The sequence below is a fragment of the Rhinolophus hipposideros genome (assembly GCF_964194185.1).
Source record: "Rhinolophus hipposideros genome assembly, chromosome: 5".
Taxonomy (NCBI): domain Eukaryota; kingdom Metazoa; phylum Chordata; class Mammalia; order Chiroptera; family Rhinolophidae; genus Rhinolophus; species Rhinolophus hipposideros.
The window spans coordinates 27,842,085-27,863,299 of record NC_138051.1 but is presented as its reverse complement, the minus strand read 5'-3'; the positions used below and the strand labels follow the sequence as shown (position 1 = coordinate 27,863,299).

Genomic DNA, 21,215 nt, shown 5'->3' with positions numbered 1-21,215 from the left:
GCAACTCCTCCACCAACCAGTGAGGCACAGTTAGGTCCTCTTAACGTAGGTCCGGATCTCAGCCCTGGGAAGGAGTTTGGGGTAGGGTGGGTGGTCTTTCTTGGATATTCTATTTCAGCCCTAGGGGTATTAGCTCTTTAGTGTTCTCTTTTCTTCTTACTAGCCAATCTCTGAGTAATTCAATACTCTATTATAATTAATACTTCTTTATATTAAACTTTCTTTGTTCAAGTTCCTGTGTTACATCTGTCTCCTGATTGAATCCTGACTGATACAGCTATAGTTCTAGGGTATAGCTCTTCAGGGGCCCTGACTGAAATCCTGGGGTATTTATCAGGGCCCTTCTTCTTGACAGATCTTTAACTCCAATTTTTGTTTCCTCAGTACCATAAGATTGCTGAAAGTTCTTTGTAGAGTCTTACCTAATAATTGGGGACCATTATTCTGTCTACCACATCTTGTTTCTCAGAACCATGCATTCTGGTGTTGGATAAACAATACAATTTATTATTGACCAGGCCAAAGTATAAAGAGCACTTAATCTCAATATGGTATCTCCCTGATGGTGAATGAAATAATTGTTCAATAAGCTATTTCACTAATTTATAGGAACGATTGCATGCAACAAAACCTCAGAGAATACATGGGGCATGTGGAACTGGATATGGAGTAAAGATCAAGCAAAAAGAAATGAGATTCCTTCCACATCTTAACAACACAAGCTAGACTGGGTTCTGAGGGACCAGGTAGCCAACCCTATAGAACAAGTTCAAAGTGATGAGGAATGGAATTTTAGGGTTGGATTTTTGCTTCTAATGGCATTGGAAAGCTAAAGATGGGAGAACAAAGAATATCCACATCAAAGCCCAGAAAAAACAACAACACAGCACTGTTGAATCATCTTTCTCTCAGTAGATGTAAGATATAAACTCAATGTTGAAACTGATCTTATATGTTGTTGAACTGCAGATAAGCTTACAACCTTACCAGGATTCTGCAGCGAAAGTAAGAATAATGATCTTGAGAAAGATCAGGGTCTTGACATTCCAAATATGAACATAAGAGTAGAACTGGACGTCTTAGGAAACTCTAATTCCATTGTCCCCTTTGAAACATTTCACTGTGTCCTTCTTGAGGAGGGGAGAGTGAGAGCTTCTGCTTTGCTATGCCCCATCCCCTCTACCTCATCTCCTTATGCTCATCTTCTGACCATGATGAACCAGAGGGTGAGAAGTAATAACTTGTCAAAGTAATGATACCTAGAAGGAGCTGCAGGAATTTTCTAAGGTAAATTCTAGAAAATTCTATGTGATTATAAAATTGAATGCATGTGATCATGAATTTAATTGGATCATGAATTTATCCAAAAAAACAGAACCTAATAATTTTAGATTGGCCCACATTAATTGCAATAATGGTCTACAATGTATATCGCAAACGCTAAGCTCACAAAAATGCTCAGTATCTGACATTTTAAATGTCTCTATGGTTTTCCCCCTTGCCTGATGATTCAGAAGCATCATTGTTGCTGACACCTGAGAGAAAAGTGTCCCTGGTTACAGTGAGGACTCTGAATAGTTGCTGTAGACCATTATGGACAGCATTCTTAAAATAGGATAACCATGAATTTCATAAAGCTGTTTCTTCTTAACCATGGAAAGAACTTGATTTGTACTCTGTAATACATAGTGAGAATAATTATGTGGTAAGTCAAGAGTATTCTATATTAGAGGAAAAAGACAATATGAGTAATTGGATTTACAGATAATCCCCAAATATCATTTCTCTAGTTGGCAGAGACCACTAATTGACCCAATGACCTTTTTCCTTAAAAATAAAACCTGGAAACCCTTTTCACGAAGATGGCGCCGAAAGCGAAGAAGGAAGCCCCTGCCCCTCCCAAAGCCGAAGCCAAAGCGAAGGCTTTGAAGGCAAAGAAAGCAGTCCTAAAAGGCGTCCACAGCCACAAAAAAAAGGAGATCCGGACGTCACCCACCTTCCGAAGGCCCAAGACACTGCGGCTCCAAAGGCAGCCTAAATATCCTCGGAAGAGTGCTCCCAGGAGAAACAAGCTTGACCACTATGCTATCATCAAACTCCCCCTAACTACCGAGTCGGCCATGAAGAAGATAGAAGACAACAATACACTTGTGTTCATTGTGGACGTCAAGACCAACAAGCACCAGATCAAACAGGCTGTGAAGAAGCTCTATGACATTGATGTGGCCAAGGTCAACACCCTGATCAGGCCTGATGGAGAGAAGAAGGCATATGTTCGGCTGGCTCCTCACTACGATGCTTTGGATGTTGCCAACAAAATTGGGATCATCTAAACTGAGTCCAGCTGGCTAATTCTAAATACAAACGTTTTTCACTGTAAAAAAAATAAATAAAGTAAAACCTGAAATTTTTAGCTAGACATATATCCACTTGCAATAAACACATTTCCCAGCCTCCCTTACAGTTATATATGGCCATGTGACTAAATTCTGGCCACTTGGAAGTAAATATGAATGGTGTGGGGAGGGAGAGAGTACATATACGCTGCTCTTTTTTTTGTTGTTGGTTTGTTTTTGATATTGGTTTAAATATGGATGTGAGGGCTGGATCTTGAATAGCCATTTTCTACGAAGTAGAACACTAAGGATGGTGGTGCAGCCAGATGGAAGAAGCTTGGGAGCCTGATGATTGTGGAGCTGCTAGACAAGGCCTTGAGTGCCTACCTGCAGAGCCTTTACATGAGAGAGAAATAAACTTCTATTTCACTTCAACCAGATATTTCAGGATGTTAGGTCATATACAGCCAAGCCTAATTCTAATGGATGCTTCTAGTCATTTAACTGTAAGGAAGCCCAAGCCACATGGAGCAGTCACAAGTGTGTGGGACAGCCTGTTGCTTTAGCTAACATCTCAACCATGCCGATTCTAGCTCCCAGGCTTCAAGTCCCCCACCAGACATTGTGGAGCAGATAGGAGCCTTCCTCACTGCACTCTGTCTGAATTTCTTATTTATAGAAACCATGAGAAATAAAAAATTATAATTGTGGTTTGAAGACACAAAGTTTTGGGAGTGATTTTTTATGCAGTAATAGAAACTAATACATTATGTAAAAACTTGAAGTGTTTATTTGTGTTTAAAATTTCTCAACGAAGGAAACACTTGAAAGCTATTAGTTTCAATTCTGGAGAAATGAAGACATAACAATTTTTGGAATTTATTGTGAAATGGAATTTTTATGAATCTTGACAACCTTATTCTTAGATTTAAGATTTTTTCCTATTTATATATCTGTTGCTTTCTGTGAAGAAAATTTTCAAGATTAAAATAGTTAGCCATAAAAAGGAATGAAGTACTGATACATACTACAACATGAATGAACCTTGAAAACACTGCGTTGAATGAAGGAAGCCAAACACAAAAGGTGACATGTTGTGTGATTCCATTTATATGAAATGTCCATGATTGGCAAATCTATAGAGACAGAAAATGGATTGGTCGTTTTCAGGTGTTGGGAGATGGGGAGAATGGGGAGTGACTACTAATATTATGGGATCTCTTTTTGTGTGATGAAAATGTCCTGGAATTAGATATGGTTATGGTTGTACAACTTTGTAAATATACTAAAACCCACTGAGTTGTACATTTTAAAAAAGTGAATTTTATGATATGTGGATTATATCTCAATAAAAAATTAAAATTACTAAAAAGTTTTCTTTGATTACCATGAGTGAGATAGATCAATAAATCTGGGTATACTGTCTATGTGTGAAGATCAATTTTGACAGTCATTGACAAATTTGCAAAAATTAAGACCTGGAACAGAAGCTGTTATAAGGTTATAGTTATATAAGAGTATAATTCATTCCTATGACACACAAATATGTAAATATATGTTTTCCTTTTTATTTAAAATAAAAGTATATTAATATGATTAATTATTATTGTTGTTTTACTTGTACTTTAACATATATATACACACACATATGTGACATATATGAGCATATGATGTCAGTAAAATTGTTTTTACTCTCTGTATTTCTTTCCTGGCCATTATTATGTTCCATATCATGATTAATACTGAAAAAACTTGTTTTGTTATAGAGGAGAAGGGCTATAAAATGATATGCTTCAGTTGTCAAATATGTAAGCTATGCCATTGACATCAGGTACTGTTATTGAGAGTCTATATCAGAAAACAAATCAAGGCCTAAACTCATATGGCAATGAAGGAAATGGAAAGGAAGGCTAGACAGGTAGATACTGCCTGAATAACACTAATAGTTCTCTACAGTGATGGAGACAAGGAAGAGGGAGATGTCAAGTATGGAATATATTTCCAGCCTGATAATAACTGGCAATTTTGGGGGACTTGGTTTATAAACATAGGTACCTAATGTCTAGAGGTTCCTCAATACATATGTTTTGTTTGACTGAATAAATGATCTTGTTTAGGACACATCTTATGTGCCTCACATACTCTCTATCCATCATTTTACTCCAGGATGGCAACCAACTGCTTGCAACTGCCAGCTACAACGCCTATCTTTTGCCTTTTGCTAGCCTTGTGGGACACCTACTATTTTCTGACACTTGTGTAAACCTAGAAGAGTAAGGGAATACTCAAGGGCAACTTTTGACCATCGGGGGTGGGAGCGCCTGGATAAACATTCCCCTGTCTGTCTCTTCAATCACATTGTATATGGCGTCACAGAAGGTCCCCGGTGAGACAATGTTTCAGTTGCTCAGAGTGATGACCAGCTCAATATCCCAGCTTTGGATGGTCTTTCCCTCTTTCCCAGTTTCACTCTTCCCAGTCCAAGGGATAGGTTTCACTTCTATCCCTCCGGATTTCTTTCCACAATAAACTACCTACATCTCGTTCTTGCCGGAGGCTCTGCTTTTTGAGGGAGCAGCGTAAGACAGATTCCTATATAAAATGTGGTGTAGTAGAATTAGCACTGGACAAGAACCCAGGAAGATCTCAAAGCCATTTGTTAACTAAGAAAAAAAAAAGCAAGGCAAGAAAAATGCTTGCCTGGTCTGGTAGCTGACCATGCCTGGTAGCATGGTCTTCTGTGCATAAAGAGAGCAGGTGTGTATACCTACATATTAGTAGATGTATACAGAAGGTGGACTATAACTTTTTACTATATATTTTTGTGTGGCTTGAATCGTTTACAAGGACAATACGAGTATATCTGGTGTGGAAAGAAAAAAAGTGTCCACCTCAAAAGGGAATTAACTTGTGAAAGGGCAAAGCAGAAGGCAAAGCACTCCACAAACACCAGGTGAGAAAACAGCTGTGCTCAGGTGTGCGCGCTAGGGGGCAGCGGGGCCTGCACAAGAGAGAGACCAGCGAGAAACCTCAGCTGCCGGGGGAGAGAGGGCCGCCGGGTCTTTGTGATCGCCAGGGGGCAGAAGCGTAGGGCAATCTAAACCTACAAATACTCGCTCTTCTCCAGGCAGGACAAGACACAAGTCATAAATTCCATCCCTCTGCAGCAGCCCAGACAGACGGGAGTGTTTTCAGAGTCAAGGGGATCCCCCCTCCACTCCCTCGAGAGAAGCTTGGCACCTTGAGATGCCAAGGCTAGTTCACACCACTTTTGCCCTCCACAACTCTTCCCTCTGCTCCCCACCCTTCCCTAACTCCCGCGGAGGGGAAATTGAGTCACTGAGAGGCGAGGCCAGAGTGGCCAGGGGAATGTGTGCAGACGCCAGCCCTCAGGGCCTTCCAGATGCTAAGAGGAGGGGGAGGTTCTCCAGGAAAATATACAAAGCGGGTGAGAGGGGAGGCGGTTGGCTGGGCAGGAGCTAAGCCAGACACATGGAGAAACGCTGCCCAGGATCAAAGGAAATATGACATTTGAAAAGAATGTGCGTGTCTGCTTGTGCTGCGGAGGGGGGCGCGGGGAGCAGCAGGGGCTGGGTCCCGGGCCGGGTCTCTACCCTGCCCTTCTCGCCTCCGCTTCCCACCTCCCTCTGCCTTCCCTCCTTAAGGTGGATGCTGGTCGCTGTCTCAGGGTGTTCCTCGCTCTCCCTCCCCGTTTGTCTCTCCTTCATTTCCGAGATGAAGCTGGAAGGGAAATGTAACCTGAGGAGACCAACCAAAGGGGGGAAATACCGAACCAGACCGCCTCCCGGCTCGGCCTCGGAACATTCTTCTCTTCCCGCCGGCCTGGCCTCTTCTCCCCGCCCCTCCAGCGTCGCGGCCCAGGGCTCGGAGCCGGGGCAGCTCCGCACGTCACTGGGGTCCCCGGGGGCTGGGGGGTCCCCAGGGCGGGCCAGAGGGAGGACGGGAGGGAAGGGAGGGGAGCCGCCTCAGCGGCTGCGGAGCTCCGGCCTCCCGGGCCAGCCCTCCCCTTTCTCCTGCCCAGCGGAGCCTGTTTCTCATTAGAGTAACGGGCGCGGTCCCCGCCCGGCTCCCGAGTGTTTGTAAACGTCTGACCCGAGGGCCGTCGCTTAACCCTTCAGGTGCGGGGCTGGGGCGCCAACGGGGTCGCGGCCCTGAGGCTGGAAGGATTTAGATTAAAGATCATGGCGGCCTGTTAGAGAGGTTTGAACTATATGATCTGAGTGGGGGGAAATGGTAACACCCAAACCCGGTCGCCGTCGGAGTCACGAATCTCGGATATAACTCCCACTCAAACAATTGGGCCTCTCCATGCCTGCCCTTCCTAGAAACTCCAGTCCGAGTCTTCCTTCCTCCTCCCGCCCAGGTGACAGGTGTCCCACCCAGGAGCCCACCAGGTCCCGGGACTCGGGCCCTTAGTAAACCTGGCCAGGATTTTTAGGAGAGCCGGACCGGGATAGCATAGGGTCTGAGATTCAATCCAGACTACAGTTCTTGGGAGGAAGGAGCCGACTTCCCGAGGAGGCTAATTAATGGTCCCTCTGGGTAGCTGTGACAAGGGCAGCGGTAAAGCCCGGCCTGGATCATCGCCCATCAGGGGCCGTGGACCTATGAACAGTTCCCCAGGACTGCTAAATGTTCTTCACCTTTAGGATGGACAGGAGAGAGGGCAGGTGAAGAGGCTGATTTGGCAGAGCAAAGGCTTCCAGAAGACCCAGGCACGGCGGTCTCGGGCAAGGGACTTCGAAGGAATGGCCTTTCCCTTTTTAGAGCAGCCTGGAGCCACTCTGCACCCTAGAGCCTGCTTGGCCTCAGGCTTGGAGGAAAAGGGAAGAGGTGGTTTTTCCTAACCAGTTGCTGGCTGCAGAACTCCAGAACTTAAGAAACGGTCTTCCGTGGACCCTCTACACTGTGGGCGCAGGATGTGGCCCCTTTAAGGCGCTCGGACCCGGAGCCCCAGAACTTAGACTAAGTTGGGGAGTGGTGATGGTTGTGCTCCCTGAGGGAAATGATTGTCACAACTGCGGGCCAATAGGCATCATTATGGTCGTACCACGCTTGAGGGACCGTTTTCCAATTCAGTTTTGTTCTTTTTTTTTGAGGGGGAGGGACTGGAGAGCGGACCAAGGGAGGGAGGCTGGGTGGGGGAGGACGAGGGGCGCGTGGTTTTCCCATCTCATCCCTGAAGGAGGGGCTGGAGCATCCCGGGCAGCCAATCAGGGAAGGCTGGGGGAGCGCTTTGAAGAAGTTTGGGGGAAAAAAAGTTTGGAAAAGTTTCTATAATAACTAGGGGGCGTCCGGAGGGAGGTGGCAGCGGCGGAGGAGGGGGCGTCTCAGAGAAGGGGAGGGAGGGAGCCACGGGTGAAGCGACGGCAGCCTCCTGAGCTCACCCCTCCCACCCAGACCTGGACCTGGGGGCTCTGGCCGGATCCATGGGGGCAGCAAGCTGCGAGGATGAGGAGCTGGAATTTAAGCTGGTGTTCGGGGAGGAAAAGGAGGCCCCCCCGCTGAACGCGGGGGGGCCGGGGGAAGGTTAGTGCGGGGCTGGGAAGGGGTCCTGGGGTCAGTGAGGGAAGGGCCTGGGGATCCTGAGACCGGCGACTTTAGGGCAGCGAACTTGCGGGGAGGGGAATGTGGGGTCAGAGGTTGAGGGGAGTCGCGGGGCTCAGGGGTCTGCGGAGGTCTGCCGGGGGCAGGGCACCACTTTCTCCTTTTTAGGTCGTGACTGAGGTGGGGGTGGGGGTGCCGTTGGCTCTGCGCCGCCTCTCGGCTGGGCCGACTGTCACTGGGATGGGGGGCGGGCGGGAACAGCAGTCCCGAGAGCCCCCGGCGCCGCCGGGGGAAGGGGAAGTGGGGCTCTAGAGCTTGCCCCTTGCGGACGGAGCCCTGGGCCCGCAGACCCGACGCCGGGGGCCGGGGGCGCTCTGGGGCCCCGTCAGGGCGCCCCTCCCCCTCCCCCGTCTGGCCGCAATGAGAGGCAGATGGCGGGGACTGAGCCGGGGGCGGCGGCCGCCTCTCGCACGAAATCCGTGCGGCCCGCGCCCCCCTCCCCCTCTCCGGGCCGGGCCGGCACGCAGCACCCCCTCCGCTGCACCCCCGCCCCCAGATTGGGGGGAGAGAGGGAGGAGCCACCTCCTCTCGTCACCACTGCCCTGGCGCCCCCCCTCCCCTGGCCACTGTTGCGATGGCAACTGGGGCTCCTGCCAGGGCCGTTTGGGGGTTTGGGAACCGCTGCTAATTGGGTTCATGTGTGAGTCGCCCCCAGCCCAGCCCAGCGTCTCTAAACACGCCTCCAGGCCGGGCTCCAGCCCCTCTCGACCTGCCTGCCTCACCGTGAGACCCACCGGGTCTGATACCCGAGGTCCCAGGGACGGGGTCGGAGAGTGTGAGGTTCTCCGAGTGGGAAAAAGCCTGGCACACCTGAATCTATCACCCCCACCTCCCGAAGTCCAACTTTGCTTGTCTTCGTGGCTCTGAAAGGCACCCAGAGACCCTTCTTTGCTGTGGAGGGGGTAGCACCCAGGACTTGGGGGGCTGACCACTCAAGGAACCTAGACCTCTTACCTGCTTCTCTCTCTCCCCACTCCCGTGGCGTCCCTCTTCCTGTCTCCCTCCCTTCCCATTTTGACAGAACTGGACTCAGAGGATGCCCCGCCATGCTGCCGTCTGGCCCTGGGAGAGCCCCCTCCCTATGGCGCTGCCCCTATTGGCATTCCCCGGCCACCACCCCCTCGGCCTGGCATGCACTCGCCACCACCCCGCCCAGCCCCCTCACCTGGCACTTGGGAGAGCCAGCCCGCGCGGTCAGTGAGGCTGGGGGGGCCCGGAGGGGGCTCCGGGGGGGCTGGGGGAGGCCGTGTCCTTGAGTGCCCAAGAATTCGCATCACTTCCATCTCTCCCACGCCCGACCCGCCCCCCACACTGGAGGACAACCCTGATGCCTGGGGAGACGGCTCCCCCAGGGATTACCCCCCACCAGAAGGCTTTGGAGGCTACCGAGAGGCAGGGGGCCAGGGCGGGGGCCCCTTCTTCAGCCCGAGCCCTGGCAGCAGCAGCCTGTCCTCGTGGAGCTTCTTCTCGGATACCTCTGATGAGGCAGCCCTCTATGCTGCCTGCGACGAGGTGGAGTCGGAGCTAAATGAAGCAGCCTCCCGCTTTGGCCTGGGCTCCCCGCTGCCCTCGCCCCGGGCCTCCCCTAGACCATGGACCCCCGATGATCCCTGGAGCCTGTATGGTCCGAGCCCAGGAGGCAGAGGGCCGGAAGATAGCTGGCTACTCCTCAGTGCTCCAGGGCCCACCGCTGCCTCCCCACGGCCTGCCTCTCCATGTGGCAAACGGCGCTATTCCAGCTCCGGAACCCCGTCTTCAGCCTCTCCAGCTCTGTCCCGACGGGGAAGCCTGGGGGAGGAGGGGCCTGAGCCACCTCCACCCCCCCCATTGCCTCTGGCCCGGGACCCTGGCTCCCCAGGCCCCTTTGACTATGTGGGAGCCCCACCAGCGGAGAGCATCCCTCAGAAAACCAGGCGGACTTCCAGCGAGCAGGCATTGGCCCTGCCTCGGTCTGAGGAGCCTGCCTCATGCAATGGGAAGCTGCCTGCGGGAGCAGAGGAGGCTGCAGCTCCTCCAGGGGGTCCTCGGAAGGAGGTGGCTGGCATGGACTACCTGGCGGTGCCTTCCCCTCTGGCTTGGTCCAAGGCTCGGATTGGGGGACACAGCCCCATCTTCAGGTGAGGGTTGTGCAGGGTACTACTGCTGTCTCCAGCCACCACACTGCATGAACAGGAGGGTCAAGGGATGGGTTTGAACAAAGGTCCTAGTTCTGTGCCCTTGGCATTTCAAAGGAGAATCTGCAACTAACTTGGACGCTGCCATTTACCTAGTTTTAGGGAGAATTAAACAAACAAACAAACAAACAAACAAACAAACAACACTAAGTTCTACAAACTGATGACCCTTTGCAAAAAGATAAGCATTCTCTATGGACTAATTAGAAAAAGGCCCCCAGCAGCACCGCTTAGGGAAAGGGGGTGTTCCTCCAGGGTGTCCCCTGGCCTCCAGCTTTGGGCTGGCACTGACTGGTACTGCACCATGAGCTGGATTTCAGCGCGACCCTGGATAGCAGGAAGTCCCCCTTCTGTAACTTAACTTCTAGGGCTTGACTTGTGCTTTAAAGTTATAGCTGCTAATTTGAATTAAAATAGCATATATTTGCAAGTCAAAATTCATATTAAAACAAGCAGTTCTTGCATTCTTCTATCCCTTTTACCCTCAAAGAACCCTGCTCATTTCCATAGCCTTTAGATGCCAGATTGAGCTGGCTCCATGCAGAAAAGTTTCCTGGAGAAAGAAACCTTAATACATGTTCCCCTGGGTTCCTTGTAAGTCAGGGTTTCTCACCCTCACCACTACTGACATTTTGAGCAGGACAATTCTTTTTTGTGGAGGCTGTGTTGGGCGTTGTAGAATGGTTTAGCAGCATTCCTGGCCCCTATTAGGTGCTAGTAGCACCTCCTCCCCTAGTTGTGACAACAAATATTCAGACATTGCTGAATATTACTGGGGGCAATTACCAGTTGAGATCCCCTGGCTTAGGGTATCTGGGAGCTCAATATGAGAAAGTTGCCCATCTGTAACCTGCAGCTCCTGAAAGGACCTGTCCAGCCCCAACTAGTGGACTGGGTGCTGGCCTGAGAACAGGATGTGCTCAGTCCTGGCTTCTGTCAGTCACTGGCTTGTTGGCCCGCTGTATTCCATCACCTGGGTCTCAGTTTCTTTATTTGAAAAACCAAGGGGTTAATCTCTGGGGTCTTTTCTGGTCTGAAATGGTGCTTCTTTACTGGACTCTTCCCATCCAGGTCTGAGGATTAGAATGGGCTTGGGGTTCCTCTGTATCCAGGTAAATCCTTGCCACCTCAGACCCTGTGCTCAGAACTGGAAAGGAGGGAGTCTCAGATCTGGTATCATCTTCCACACCCTCATATTGAGGGACTCTGAGGATCCTGTCCCCTATCCCCTTGCTTCTGGGCCTTTGGACTGTTTTATTTCTACAATAATTTCTCTTACACTGTCACCCCCTCCTCCATCATATTCCAGGGAGCTGGGACCCAGCGCTGCCCTGACCAGCGTCTGAGGCTGCTGATGACCAGTGTTCTTTCTCCTGCCCAGGACCTCTGCCCTACCCCCGCTGGACTGGCCTCTGCCAAGCCAATATGAGCAGCTGGAGCTGAGGATTGAGGTGCAGCCTAGAGCTCACCACCGGGCCCACTATGAGACAGAGGGCAGCCGAGGTGCTGTCAAAGCTGCCCCTGGTGGTCACCCCGTAGTCAAGGTAAGGGGCAGAGACCAGACTTGGTAACCTTTCTTTTCTCAAGTCCCCATCCCTGCAGATGGGCTCCAGCTGTGCAGACCCGCCTGTGGCACTGCCCTTTCCCACACTCCCTCTCATCAGTGACCCTGCAGGCAGCCAGGGGGAGGGGCTGGAGTTGGAGGAGGAAGGATGCCCTTCAAGGACCCGGATATACTTTCTACTCTTCTGTCCCTCCACCCCCGCTCCACTCATCCCAGGGGACACCAGCCTCATGTCTACTCTGGAAAATGGTGGCCTGCCAGATGTGGGGGAGGGCTTAGGCTGAGGCCAAAGTTCACTGGGAGTTAGGTTGTCTCCCTTGAGTTGAGCCAGTCTCTCTTGGAAGATTTTCCCCTTTGCCCAGCCCAGTTTGGGCCTTATTCCAAGAATAACACTCCGAACTCCAGACCACGTTTTCTCCACAACTGGTGCCCAATTCCCCCTGGGAATCCCTTCCAGGATATCCTTTGTCTTTCTCCATCCTCACCCTCTGGTGGACTGAAAACCCAGGGGTGGATGAAGAATGAGACAGTGGGGATTTCAGTTGGGTGGCCTGTCTCCCTCTGCCAGCTCCTTGGCTACAGTGAGAAGCCACTGACCCTGCAGATGTTCATCGGCACTGCAGATGAAAGGAACCTGCGGCCTCATGCCTTCTATCAGGTGCATCGTATCACTGGCAAGATGGTGGCCACGGCCAGCTATGAAGCTGTAGTCAGTGGTACCAAGGTGCTGGAGATGACCCTGCTTCCTGAGAACAATATGGCAGCCAAGTATGTCCCCACTTCACTTCCCCTTGGTCTTCAGGTTTTAGAATGGGTCTTTTCCATTGGGCCTAAGCCAGGCCTACTCTTCCTCTTCTCAGAAGAGCTAGACAACATCCATAGGAGCAGTTTCAGGCCTTCTCACCATCTAGAAGAGGACTTTTAGGGTTTGGAGCACCCCGGAGAGGTCATCTCTGGGTTAAAATAGGCTCCCAGAGAAGGTCTTCAGAGCTTTGGATAGAGGGTGGGGGCTTTTCTCTTGGGGGGAGGGGGTCATTACCCTTCTGGTTTCAGCTTGGAGGGCTTGCCTTCTATTCTTTGCCTTCAGCATTGACTGTGCTGGAATCCTGAAGCTTCGGAATTCAGACATTGAGCTGCGGAAGGGTGAGACAGACATCGGGCGTAAGAACACACGTGTGCGGCTGGTATTCCGGGTACACGTACCCCAGGGCAGCGGGAAGGTCGTCTCTGTGCAGACAGCGTCGGTGCCCATCGAGTGCTGTGAGCAAAGAGGCCCTATGCCATCTCTCTGTCTCTTGCAACACTCTTGTCTGTGTGTCTGTCTGTTCACCCACCACCTCTGCATAACATCCTGTGCTTCGTCTGTCCTGGGTAGCCCTACAAAGGATTTAGCCCTTATTTCTATCCTGGAGGGTTGGGGGAAATGTTCTAATTTGTCCCTGCTGCAGACTCTGTTTCTGGTCTGGGCCAGAGTGGCCCTGTCCTCCCTGTGTTCTGGGTGACCCTGTGCACTTATGTGGGTAACACTCTGGACTGCTCTGTTCACTTTTCTCTCTGCCCGGGTGTCTCTTTACATGGTCGGTGCCACCCCAGGGACTCTATTGGTTTACTTGTGTGTCTGCTGGTGAGGAGGGCTCTTCCAAGGCCCTGTGGTAGTTATTCCAAGGAAGTGGGGGCAGAGGCTGTCCTCTCCATACCCAGCCCAGCCTGCACTGCTCTGCAGCCCAGCGCTCAGCCCAGGAGCTGCCTCAGGTGGAAGCCTACAGCCCCAGTGCCTGCTCCGTGAGAGGAGGGGAAGAGCTAGTGCTGACTGGCTCCAACTTCCTGCCAGACTCCAAGGTGGTGTTCATAGAGAGAGGCCCTGGTGAGTACCCACTGGGAAGGGGAGGGCAGTCAGGTGAAAGATCTCTGGCCCTGTCACTAAACTAGCTAGTTGAGCCTCGGTTTCCTTCTCTGTAAAATGGGGCAGATAGATTGTACTTCTTGTTCTGTCTGTTCATGGGCACGACAGCAGTCTACAACATTCCAGATGGTGAACAAATGTAAGAAATATGCGTTCTATTTATTAAAGAAGAGTTGGCTTTGAGATCATTGACCCCTGTTGTGGATAGGGTCCATGAGGAGACGGGAAGAGTTGGCTTGTACCCTCACAGCCCCACACGGAGCCCCTCCTGAGTGTAGGCCTGGCAGTACAGCTCTGATTACGAGAGTCTATGAGGTACCCCAAGAAGGAGCTGCAGAGATGCCGAAGGGGAGACTGAGGGACCCAGGTGTACACCCACCAGCCTGAGGCCTTTGCCTTCTCCTAACCCTGACGGCTAAGAGCCCTAGCCCCTGTACTCAAATATAGCACTCTGGGACCACATTAAAGCAGATTTAGAGGTGCTGGGTCATGAGACGAGGTCTCATTGCCTTCCTTCAAACTGGGACCCTTTCCTACCCTCGAACTTCCTCCTAGCGCTCTTATGGAAGAGGGTGTTTAGAGTTGGTGGGAGGGTTCAAGAGTTGCTTCTGTCACCCACTCCCTCTGGTTTCTAGGCTGGCCCTGCCATTTCTCTTGGTCTCAGTTTGCTCCTCTACATCCTACAGACAGTTTTAAACCCTACCTCTTCCATTTGATTGAGTAAACACTCAGTGGGCTCCTTTGTGAGCAAAGCCTTCTAGGGGGCTTCTGAGTCTGGCCTTGGCTCTAGCAGGAGGGGAAATGGCAGGAAACTGGTCCGGGAGCAGGGGCCCTGGAGCTGGGCTGGAGCTGTTTGTTCCTCCTGTACAGATGGAAAGCTGCAATGGGAGGAGGAGGCCACCGTGAACCGGTTGCAGAGCAATGAGGTACCAGTGTCACTGGGGTGCCTACCCTGGGGGCGGAGCAGGGGAGAAGTCAGGGAATTCCCAGCTATGTCCCTTGCCCAGGGAAATGGACCCCAGAATCGACCTGTTCTTTTCCGGAGGAGGCAATCTGGCCACTCTGGAGGCAGGTTCACCTCCAGGAAGTGAACTTGCACATGGAAAACACTAGGAGGTGGAGTTTGGTTACTTGGAAGGGCTAGGCTGAGCCTAGGTCCCTGAGGGCTCCTTGCCTCATCCTCTGCTCCTCCCCAGGTGACACTGACCCTGACTGTCCCTGAGTACAGCAACAAGCGGGTGTCCCGGCCTGTCCAGGTCTACTTTTATGTCTCCAACGGGCGCAGGAAGCGCAGCCCTACCCAGAGTTTCAAGTTTCTGCCTGGTGCGCTGTAGGACAGCCCATGGTGGGGTGTGGGGATATGGGAGCTTCAGCAGGGCAGAGGGGTGCCATGCCCCCATAGTGAGGGGTCAGGGGATGGAGGAAACCTGGGGATGGGAAGGTGGATGGAGGGTGTGCAGTGGGGAGCCTGCCAACCTTCTCATCAGTGTGTTCTCCTGCTTCCCATCATCCAGTGATCTTCAAGGAGGAGCCCCTACCGGACTCATCTCTCCGGGGCTTCCCTTCAGCATCGGCTCCCCCCTTTGGCACTGATATGGACTTCTCACCACCCAGGCCCCCTTACCCCTCCTATCCCCACGAAGACCCTGCTTATGAAACTCCTTACCTGTCAGAAGGCTTCAGCTATGGCACCCCCCCTCTGTACCCTCAGACGGGGCCCCCACCTTCCTACAGACCTGGCCTTCGGATGTTCCCTGAGACTGGGGGTACCACAGGTTGTGCCCGTCCACCTCCAGTATCTTTCCTTCCCCGGCCCTTCCCTAGTGACCCCTATGGGGGACGGGGCTCCCCTTTTCCCCTGGGGCTGCCATTCCCTCCTCCAGCCCCCTTTCGGCCTCCTCTGCCTTCCTCCCCACCGCTGGAAGGCCCCTTCTCTCCCCAGAGTGGTGTTCATCCCCCACCTGCTGAGGGGTACAATGAGGTAGGGCCAAGCTATGGCCCCGGGGAGGGGGCTCCGGAGCAGGAGAAATCCAGGGGTGGCTACGGCAGCGGCTTCCGAGACAGTGTCCCTATCCAGGGTATCACGCTGGAGGAAGGTGGGTGTGGGACTGGGGACTGCAAGTGTGAGTGTGTGCAAGAGATTGCTCTGTATGTTTGCTGAGGGTTGGAGCTTGGCTTCCCAGAGATTGGGCACCCTTGATCCCTTGGGGCCAATTGGAGGGTCTCAGGAGGCAAGTTCTTGATGCATGTGGCCATCTGAACTTGGTTAACTTAATTCTGAAGAGTGCATGGAGTCTCTGCCCCAACCCTTCTCTTGCCTCTGCCCCAGATCACAAAATCTCAGGCTAGAAGTGCTTTCAAGATCATTCAATCTAGCCCCCCAGTTTGCAGATTTAGGCACTGGATTTCAGAGAGGAGCAGCAGCTTACTGAGGTCCCAGTCCAGCACATTTTCCTTTGAGTAACCTTCCCCTAGACATGGTGACTAGGGTTAGGATTGGTGATGAGGAAACTTCATATTTTGCCTCTCCTTCCTCCCACTGGCTACACCCACCTCTGGCCCTGCTGACAGCGATTGCCCTGACATTGTAGGCTGCTGAGCCAGCATGAGAGGGCTGGGATGGCAGCCTGGGAGTCCACATGGATGGAGCTGAGCAAGATTTGATTTGGAGCAGGTGTCAAGATTCCTTGGGGAAACTGAGGCCAAGTGGAGGAGGAGCCTAGAGACATCTTAGACGGAGGCCTGCCTGGAATGGATGGGGGTCTCTGTTAAAGGAGGGGAGTTACCCTTAGCCCCATCTCTCAACTGTCCCTCCTTTACAGTGAGTGAGATCATTGGCCGAGACCTGAGTGGCTTTCCTGCACCTCCTGGAGAAGAGCCTCCTGCCTGAACCCAGCGCCTGGCAATCCCAGCTCTTGCCCCGCCCCCAGCCCTGCCCACTTCCCCTTCATCCTGGGGTGGTGGTTCCAGAAGCTTGGGGCCAACCTCGTTTTGCCCCTCAGCTTTTGCCTTCTCTTCCCTCCCCTCCCTCCCCTCCCCTAGCTGAGGTGTGGCCCCCTGGGCCTGGTGCTGCCATGGAGGGAGGGGCAGAGTGTGGAGGACTGAGATGGGAGGAGAGTGAGGCTGGCTGTGTGGAATGACTGGAGCGAAGGCTGTGTCTAGATTGTGTACAGGCCGCCGTGCTGGGAGCCTGGGGACAGGTGGATGGGTAATAAACTGCTCACTGATGAGTGCTTCATGCTCTAGAACTCTTTGGAGAGAGAGATGGGGCAGCTCACTCCAGCCCTGGCCGGAGGAGGCTTAGAGGTTGGAAAGAGATGGGATGTGGCTGGGATCATTGCACCCCAGATAACTGTTCAGTGCAGGGAGCTGGGGAGGGTTGGAAGGGGCTCCAGAGGCTCCCTGAATGGGGAGAGGGCAGGGCCAGAGCTCCAATAGGCCTCTGTCCTCTGAGGATTCAGAGTCCAGTAGGGCCTTTGGGATGGTGCCCAGGAATCTGGGTATTTTCAAGTTCCTTTCTCTTGCCACCACCCAGCTGATTCTGATTCATAACCAAGGTCAGGAAACACCAGTCTAGTCCTCCCTCATTTACGAAGGAGGAATCCGAGACTCAGGGAAGGAAAGGGCTTGCCCAAGGTCACACAGCCAGTCAGTCACAGGTTAGATGCTGTATTCCTGAGCTGCTGCCCCCAGCCCACCCTGACGCATGCTGCCCAGGCCCCTAAAGCTTATTTCCCTGGACTAGGGCTGCGGGTGAGGGAGGGCTGGCATGGGTCCATCCACAATCTGGATTCTCCCACCCTTGCGGACTGTGAAAACATTCTGGAAAGATCTGTGCTTCAGAGGTAGACTGCAGGAAGCCAAGCAGCCAGCCTCTCCAGCAGCTCTGAGTGCCACCTGACCTGGGGCTCAGGGCATTTTATGAGCCCCTGGCCTATCCCACAGGTATGACCACATATAACCACTGATAGGCCTGTGCTGAAAACTGGTTTGTCTCATCTTGATGGCCTGTGGGGCCAAGTCCCTAGTGGGTTGGGGAAAGTCAAACCTTGTCAGCCCTGCTTACTTGGAGCCTGGCACATAGCAGGCACTAAGTACCACTATCCTGAGTTGCTAGGCCTGGCTGCGGGGTGGGGGCCATACCCAAAATATACTCAGGGAGTTGGTACTTAGGAAACTGTCCTCAGCTAAAGGCTGGTGGGGCCTCTCTATGTCCAGTGGCTCCAGACAGGTGTGGCAAGTACCCATGTGTTCAGGGATGGGTGTGACAGAATCTAACTCTGGAATGGAGGACAAGAAAACCAGGATGACCCCTGGTAACAATGAATTTTCTTTATCTTCCTGAACACAAACTGCTGTGAACCAAACTGACATCAAGTGATCAGCTCAATGGGCCTTGGCTGCTTTTCAAAGATACCCTCCAGCAGGGGCCAGAGTCATTATCCTGTAATCTCCATATCTGGAGGGACCCTGGGATACATATCAGATCTAGCATTCAACTCCCCACCCCACCAACCCCCAAGATCTCTGGTGGGTCAGTTTCATGAATGAAAAGGTGTAGTGATGGGGACTCACTGACTCCTAAGGCAGACAATTTCATTTTCTGCCAGGGTACTGCCATTCATTCGCTGCCAGACATTTATCAAGCAGCTACTAAGTGCCAGCCAATGGGTCCTGGAGGACCTCAGCCTCATGGGGCAACAGTAAGTCAACAGCTCATTATAACTCAACAGTTCAACTCAGTAAATATTTCGTCTAGTATGTCAGGTCTTCAGGGGGCAGTGAACAATTTCATTATGGGGTGTAGAAGGAGCAGAGGGCAGGGGAGGCACCCAGCTCTGGGGGCTTGAAGGAACTTCGAGAGTGACTTCTAGATTGAGGCCTGAAGCATGATGGAACTGACCAGCCCCAAAGCGGAGAAAGGCAGACCAGGCAGAGCCACCAGAAGGGGCCAGGTCCTGGAGGAGAGAAGCAAACACGGAAGGCTGGCAGACGGAGGGCTTGTCATACTTGGAGGAACAAGAGAGGTGCTGTGTGATGGGAGTGGGAGGCAGATTAAGTTCTGGAAGTGGGGAGATCTGAGGAAGGACTGCAGAGGAAAGCAGGGGTTGGATTCTGAGGGGCTTCATAGCCATGCTGGGGACTTTAGAGTTACCCAAGGAGGATGAGAGCTTTCCCACTAGACGGTAGGCCTTAAGCTGGGAGTGATACAGTAGACTCGCATGGAGTTCCTCCTCTGGCTGAGCTGACATCTGCTTCCCCATGACTGTTCTGCAAGACTTGTTCTGGGCCCTCACTGCACAGCCCTAACCCCTCTTCCCATTAGAATCCTGATGTGGGTTGGCCTCCCAGGGTCATTGTCTCTTCCCAGGATCCCTACAGACATCTAGCTCCCTGAGGCTGGAGTTGGGAGAGGAGAAGGATGCTGGATCTTTAGCTGATGCCAGAAAAGACTTTCTTGGCCAGGGTTTCTCGGAGTGTGGTCTGAGGATTACTTACATTTGAATCACTAGGTGGTGTGGGTGGTGGTGGAGGTTGCTTTGTTTTGTTTTGTTTTTTTTAACTTCGATTCCTAGGCAACCCTTGACCTTCTCAATGATATTCTCTGGGGGACAGGCCTAGGGCACTCCATTTTAAAGAGTACCCTAGGTGAGTCTTCAGCACAGGAAGGTTTGAGAACTAGAATCATTTATCAATTATGTGTCAGTCTTTCCCACTCCAGACTCTAAAATAGCTCCCTGCCCCCTTCTCACAGATCTTGTCTGGGCTGCTGTGGATGGAGGGTCACCTGGAAAAGTGTACTTAGGGGAGGGGAACAGCACACACATTCCTGACATTGTAGCTCATCTCTGCCCTCAGCTGGCCCTGTCTTCCTTCTTCATCTAAGTTCTCAGGGACAGCCTGGAAGCCTGAGGCAGGAGCAGCTGCCTCTGGAGTCTCCTTCTCTGGCTGGAACTCTGGGCCTGCAAGATGCATGGGGAAGGCAGAGTGGGGAGCACTGTTGGGTTTTGGGCTCTGCTTGGTGTGGGTTCTGTGGCGCCTTGGAACTTGCCCCCAGACCTAGGCTGCAGAGAAGTGGCATCTTGCACACTTCCTGGAAACTGCAGATGTGGAAAGTGCACAGAGGTTGGGCTGCTTTTTTGGGGGAGCTGGTTTTAGTGTCTGATTGCTCACTTAGCCAACTCCCCACAAAGTCCTCCAGGGCCCCTGCTCTATGCCAAACTCTGTACTGGGGCGAGGGACATGGGCACCACAGGGGGGCCTTGCTCTGAAGGATCAGACAATCTAGTCACTGGCGGAGGGGATCTTCCTACCTGGAGATGGGGATTCCATTTGAGCTGTCCGGAGAGACAGAAAGGATATGTTGCTATGGAAACAATGGGGCGGAGCGCAAGGAGGAGGATCAAAGAACATTTTACAAAGGCAGGTGATTTTGAAACGGGTCTTTAAGGAGGAGTGGGAGTTTTTGGGTAAACAAGATAGGGATGAGAAAGGGGTTCATGCCTAGGAGTTAAATTGGATGAGGTCAAGACCAGACATGTGGGAAGGAATCATACTTAGGATGCTTCAATAGGCCATGCTGAGTAGTGTGAATAATACCGAGTCATTCACTCATTTGGTCAAGGGCCTACAGACGTGTGTTTTGTGTGTGCGTGTGTGTGTGTGTGTGTGTGTGTGTGTGTGTGTGTGTGTGTGTGTGAAAGTTTAGAAGCTGTGTGGAGTGATAGTGGCAAGGAGACCAGAAAGAAAGGTTTTGTATTAGTTCACGCAAGAGAAGTCTGGGCTGTAGCTACTGCTTAGCTCAGCTAAACAGGATGAGCTATTTCTAACAGGGAATAGAAAAGGTCCTTGGCTGGAGTCCTAATTCAGCCAACTATCTGTGTGATCTCTAGCACATCCCACATCTAACTGGGTCCTACTACCACATATAAAAGTTTAGTGAGCTCCTACTACGTGCCAGCCTCTATGCTAGCTACTGGGGCGAGAACAGTAAATGAGACAAACATGTTTCCCTACTTTATGGAACTCAAGGATTAATGGGCGACTATGGAACAACGTGTAGTGGTGAGGAAGTACTGGGGACTTTGGGACCTCACCAAAAGGTCCCTGAATCTGTCCTCTCCCTCTTCTTGTGTATGTCTTGTGGCAATGGTGGACAACCATATTTTGAGAAAATTTGTTGGCCTAATCTCTTTGAGGGGGAGACAAGATGTTCTCTGAAAGGAATAGATTTTCCCAATGTGAGTTACCCTGGATGAAGAACATCGAGGGTCAGGAACAGTGGATTTGTCACTCAGGCCTTGGATAGAGTTTGAAGGAACATCTGTCTCTATGTTTTTCTCTCTTGGGCCTGAACCCTGAGGAATCTATTAAGTTGGTGCAAAAGTAATTGTGGTGTAAAAGGTTAAATATTATTGCAGAAACCGCAATCGCTTTTGCACCAACCTAATAATTAGGGCTGAGTGTGTCCAAGTGGCCTCTCCCACAGTGAGGCAGGATCCTGGCAGAGTAGGAAGCCAGGGGCAAAGCGGGGTAAGGTGGCGTCTCTATGACTAGGTGGCACTCCACTTTTATGTTCCTCTGAGTAATTCCTTTTAGCTCTTTTTGAA

The 21,215-nt window shown here is 51.7% G+C and overlaps 2 protein-coding genes across 2 annotated transcripts; both read left to right on the top strand.

Annotated features, from left to right (window-relative positions):
• Positions 1 to 1,847: 1,847 nt before the first annotated feature.
• LOC308497612 (large ribosomal subunit protein uL23-like) lies at positions 1,848 to 2,333 on the top strand (the record flags this gene model as incomplete). Its single annotated transcript, XM_081048482.1, has 1 exon — positions 1,848 to 2,333. The coding sequence occupies exon 1, from the start codon at positions 1,863 to 1,865 to the stop codon at positions 2,331 to 2,333; it is 471 nt and encodes a 156-aa protein (XP_080904608.1). The 5' UTR covers positions 1,848 to 1,862.
• A 5,430-nt stretch (positions 2,334 to 7,763) lies between these two features.
• Positions 7,764 to 16,841, top strand: NFATC4 (nuclear factor of activated T cells 4). Its single transcript, XM_081047999.1, has 10 exons — positions 7,764 to 7,886; positions 8,986 to 10,081; positions 11,520 to 11,682; positions 12,271 to 12,470; positions 12,790 to 12,962; positions 13,426 to 13,566; positions 14,476 to 14,531; positions 14,802 to 14,928; positions 15,120 to 15,701; positions 16,428 to 16,841. Exons 1-10 carry the CDS (start codon positions 7,787 to 7,789, stop codon positions 16,493 to 16,495), a joined length of 2,706 nt encoding a protein of 901 aa, XP_080904125.1. The 5' UTR covers positions 7,764 to 7,786; the 3' UTR covers positions 16,496 to 16,841.
• The last annotated feature ends 4,374 nt before the right edge of the window (positions 16,842 to 21,215 follow it).

Excerpts from the sequence above, each read along its gene's own strand:
- NFATC4 (XM_081047999.1), top strand. The coding sequence starts at position 7,787 with ATGGGGGCAGCAAGCTGCGAGGATGAGGAGCTGGAATTTAAGCTGGTG. Across the intron at positions 7,887-8,985 it reads CGCGGGGGGGCCGGGGGAAG|AACTGGACTCAGAGGATGCC; the intron begins GTTAGTGCGGGG and ends CCATTTTGACAG. Across the intron at positions 11,683-12,270 it reads GTGGTCACCCCGTAGTCAAG|CTCCTTGGCTACAGTGAGAA; the intron begins GTAAGGGGCAGA and ends TCCCTCTGCCAG.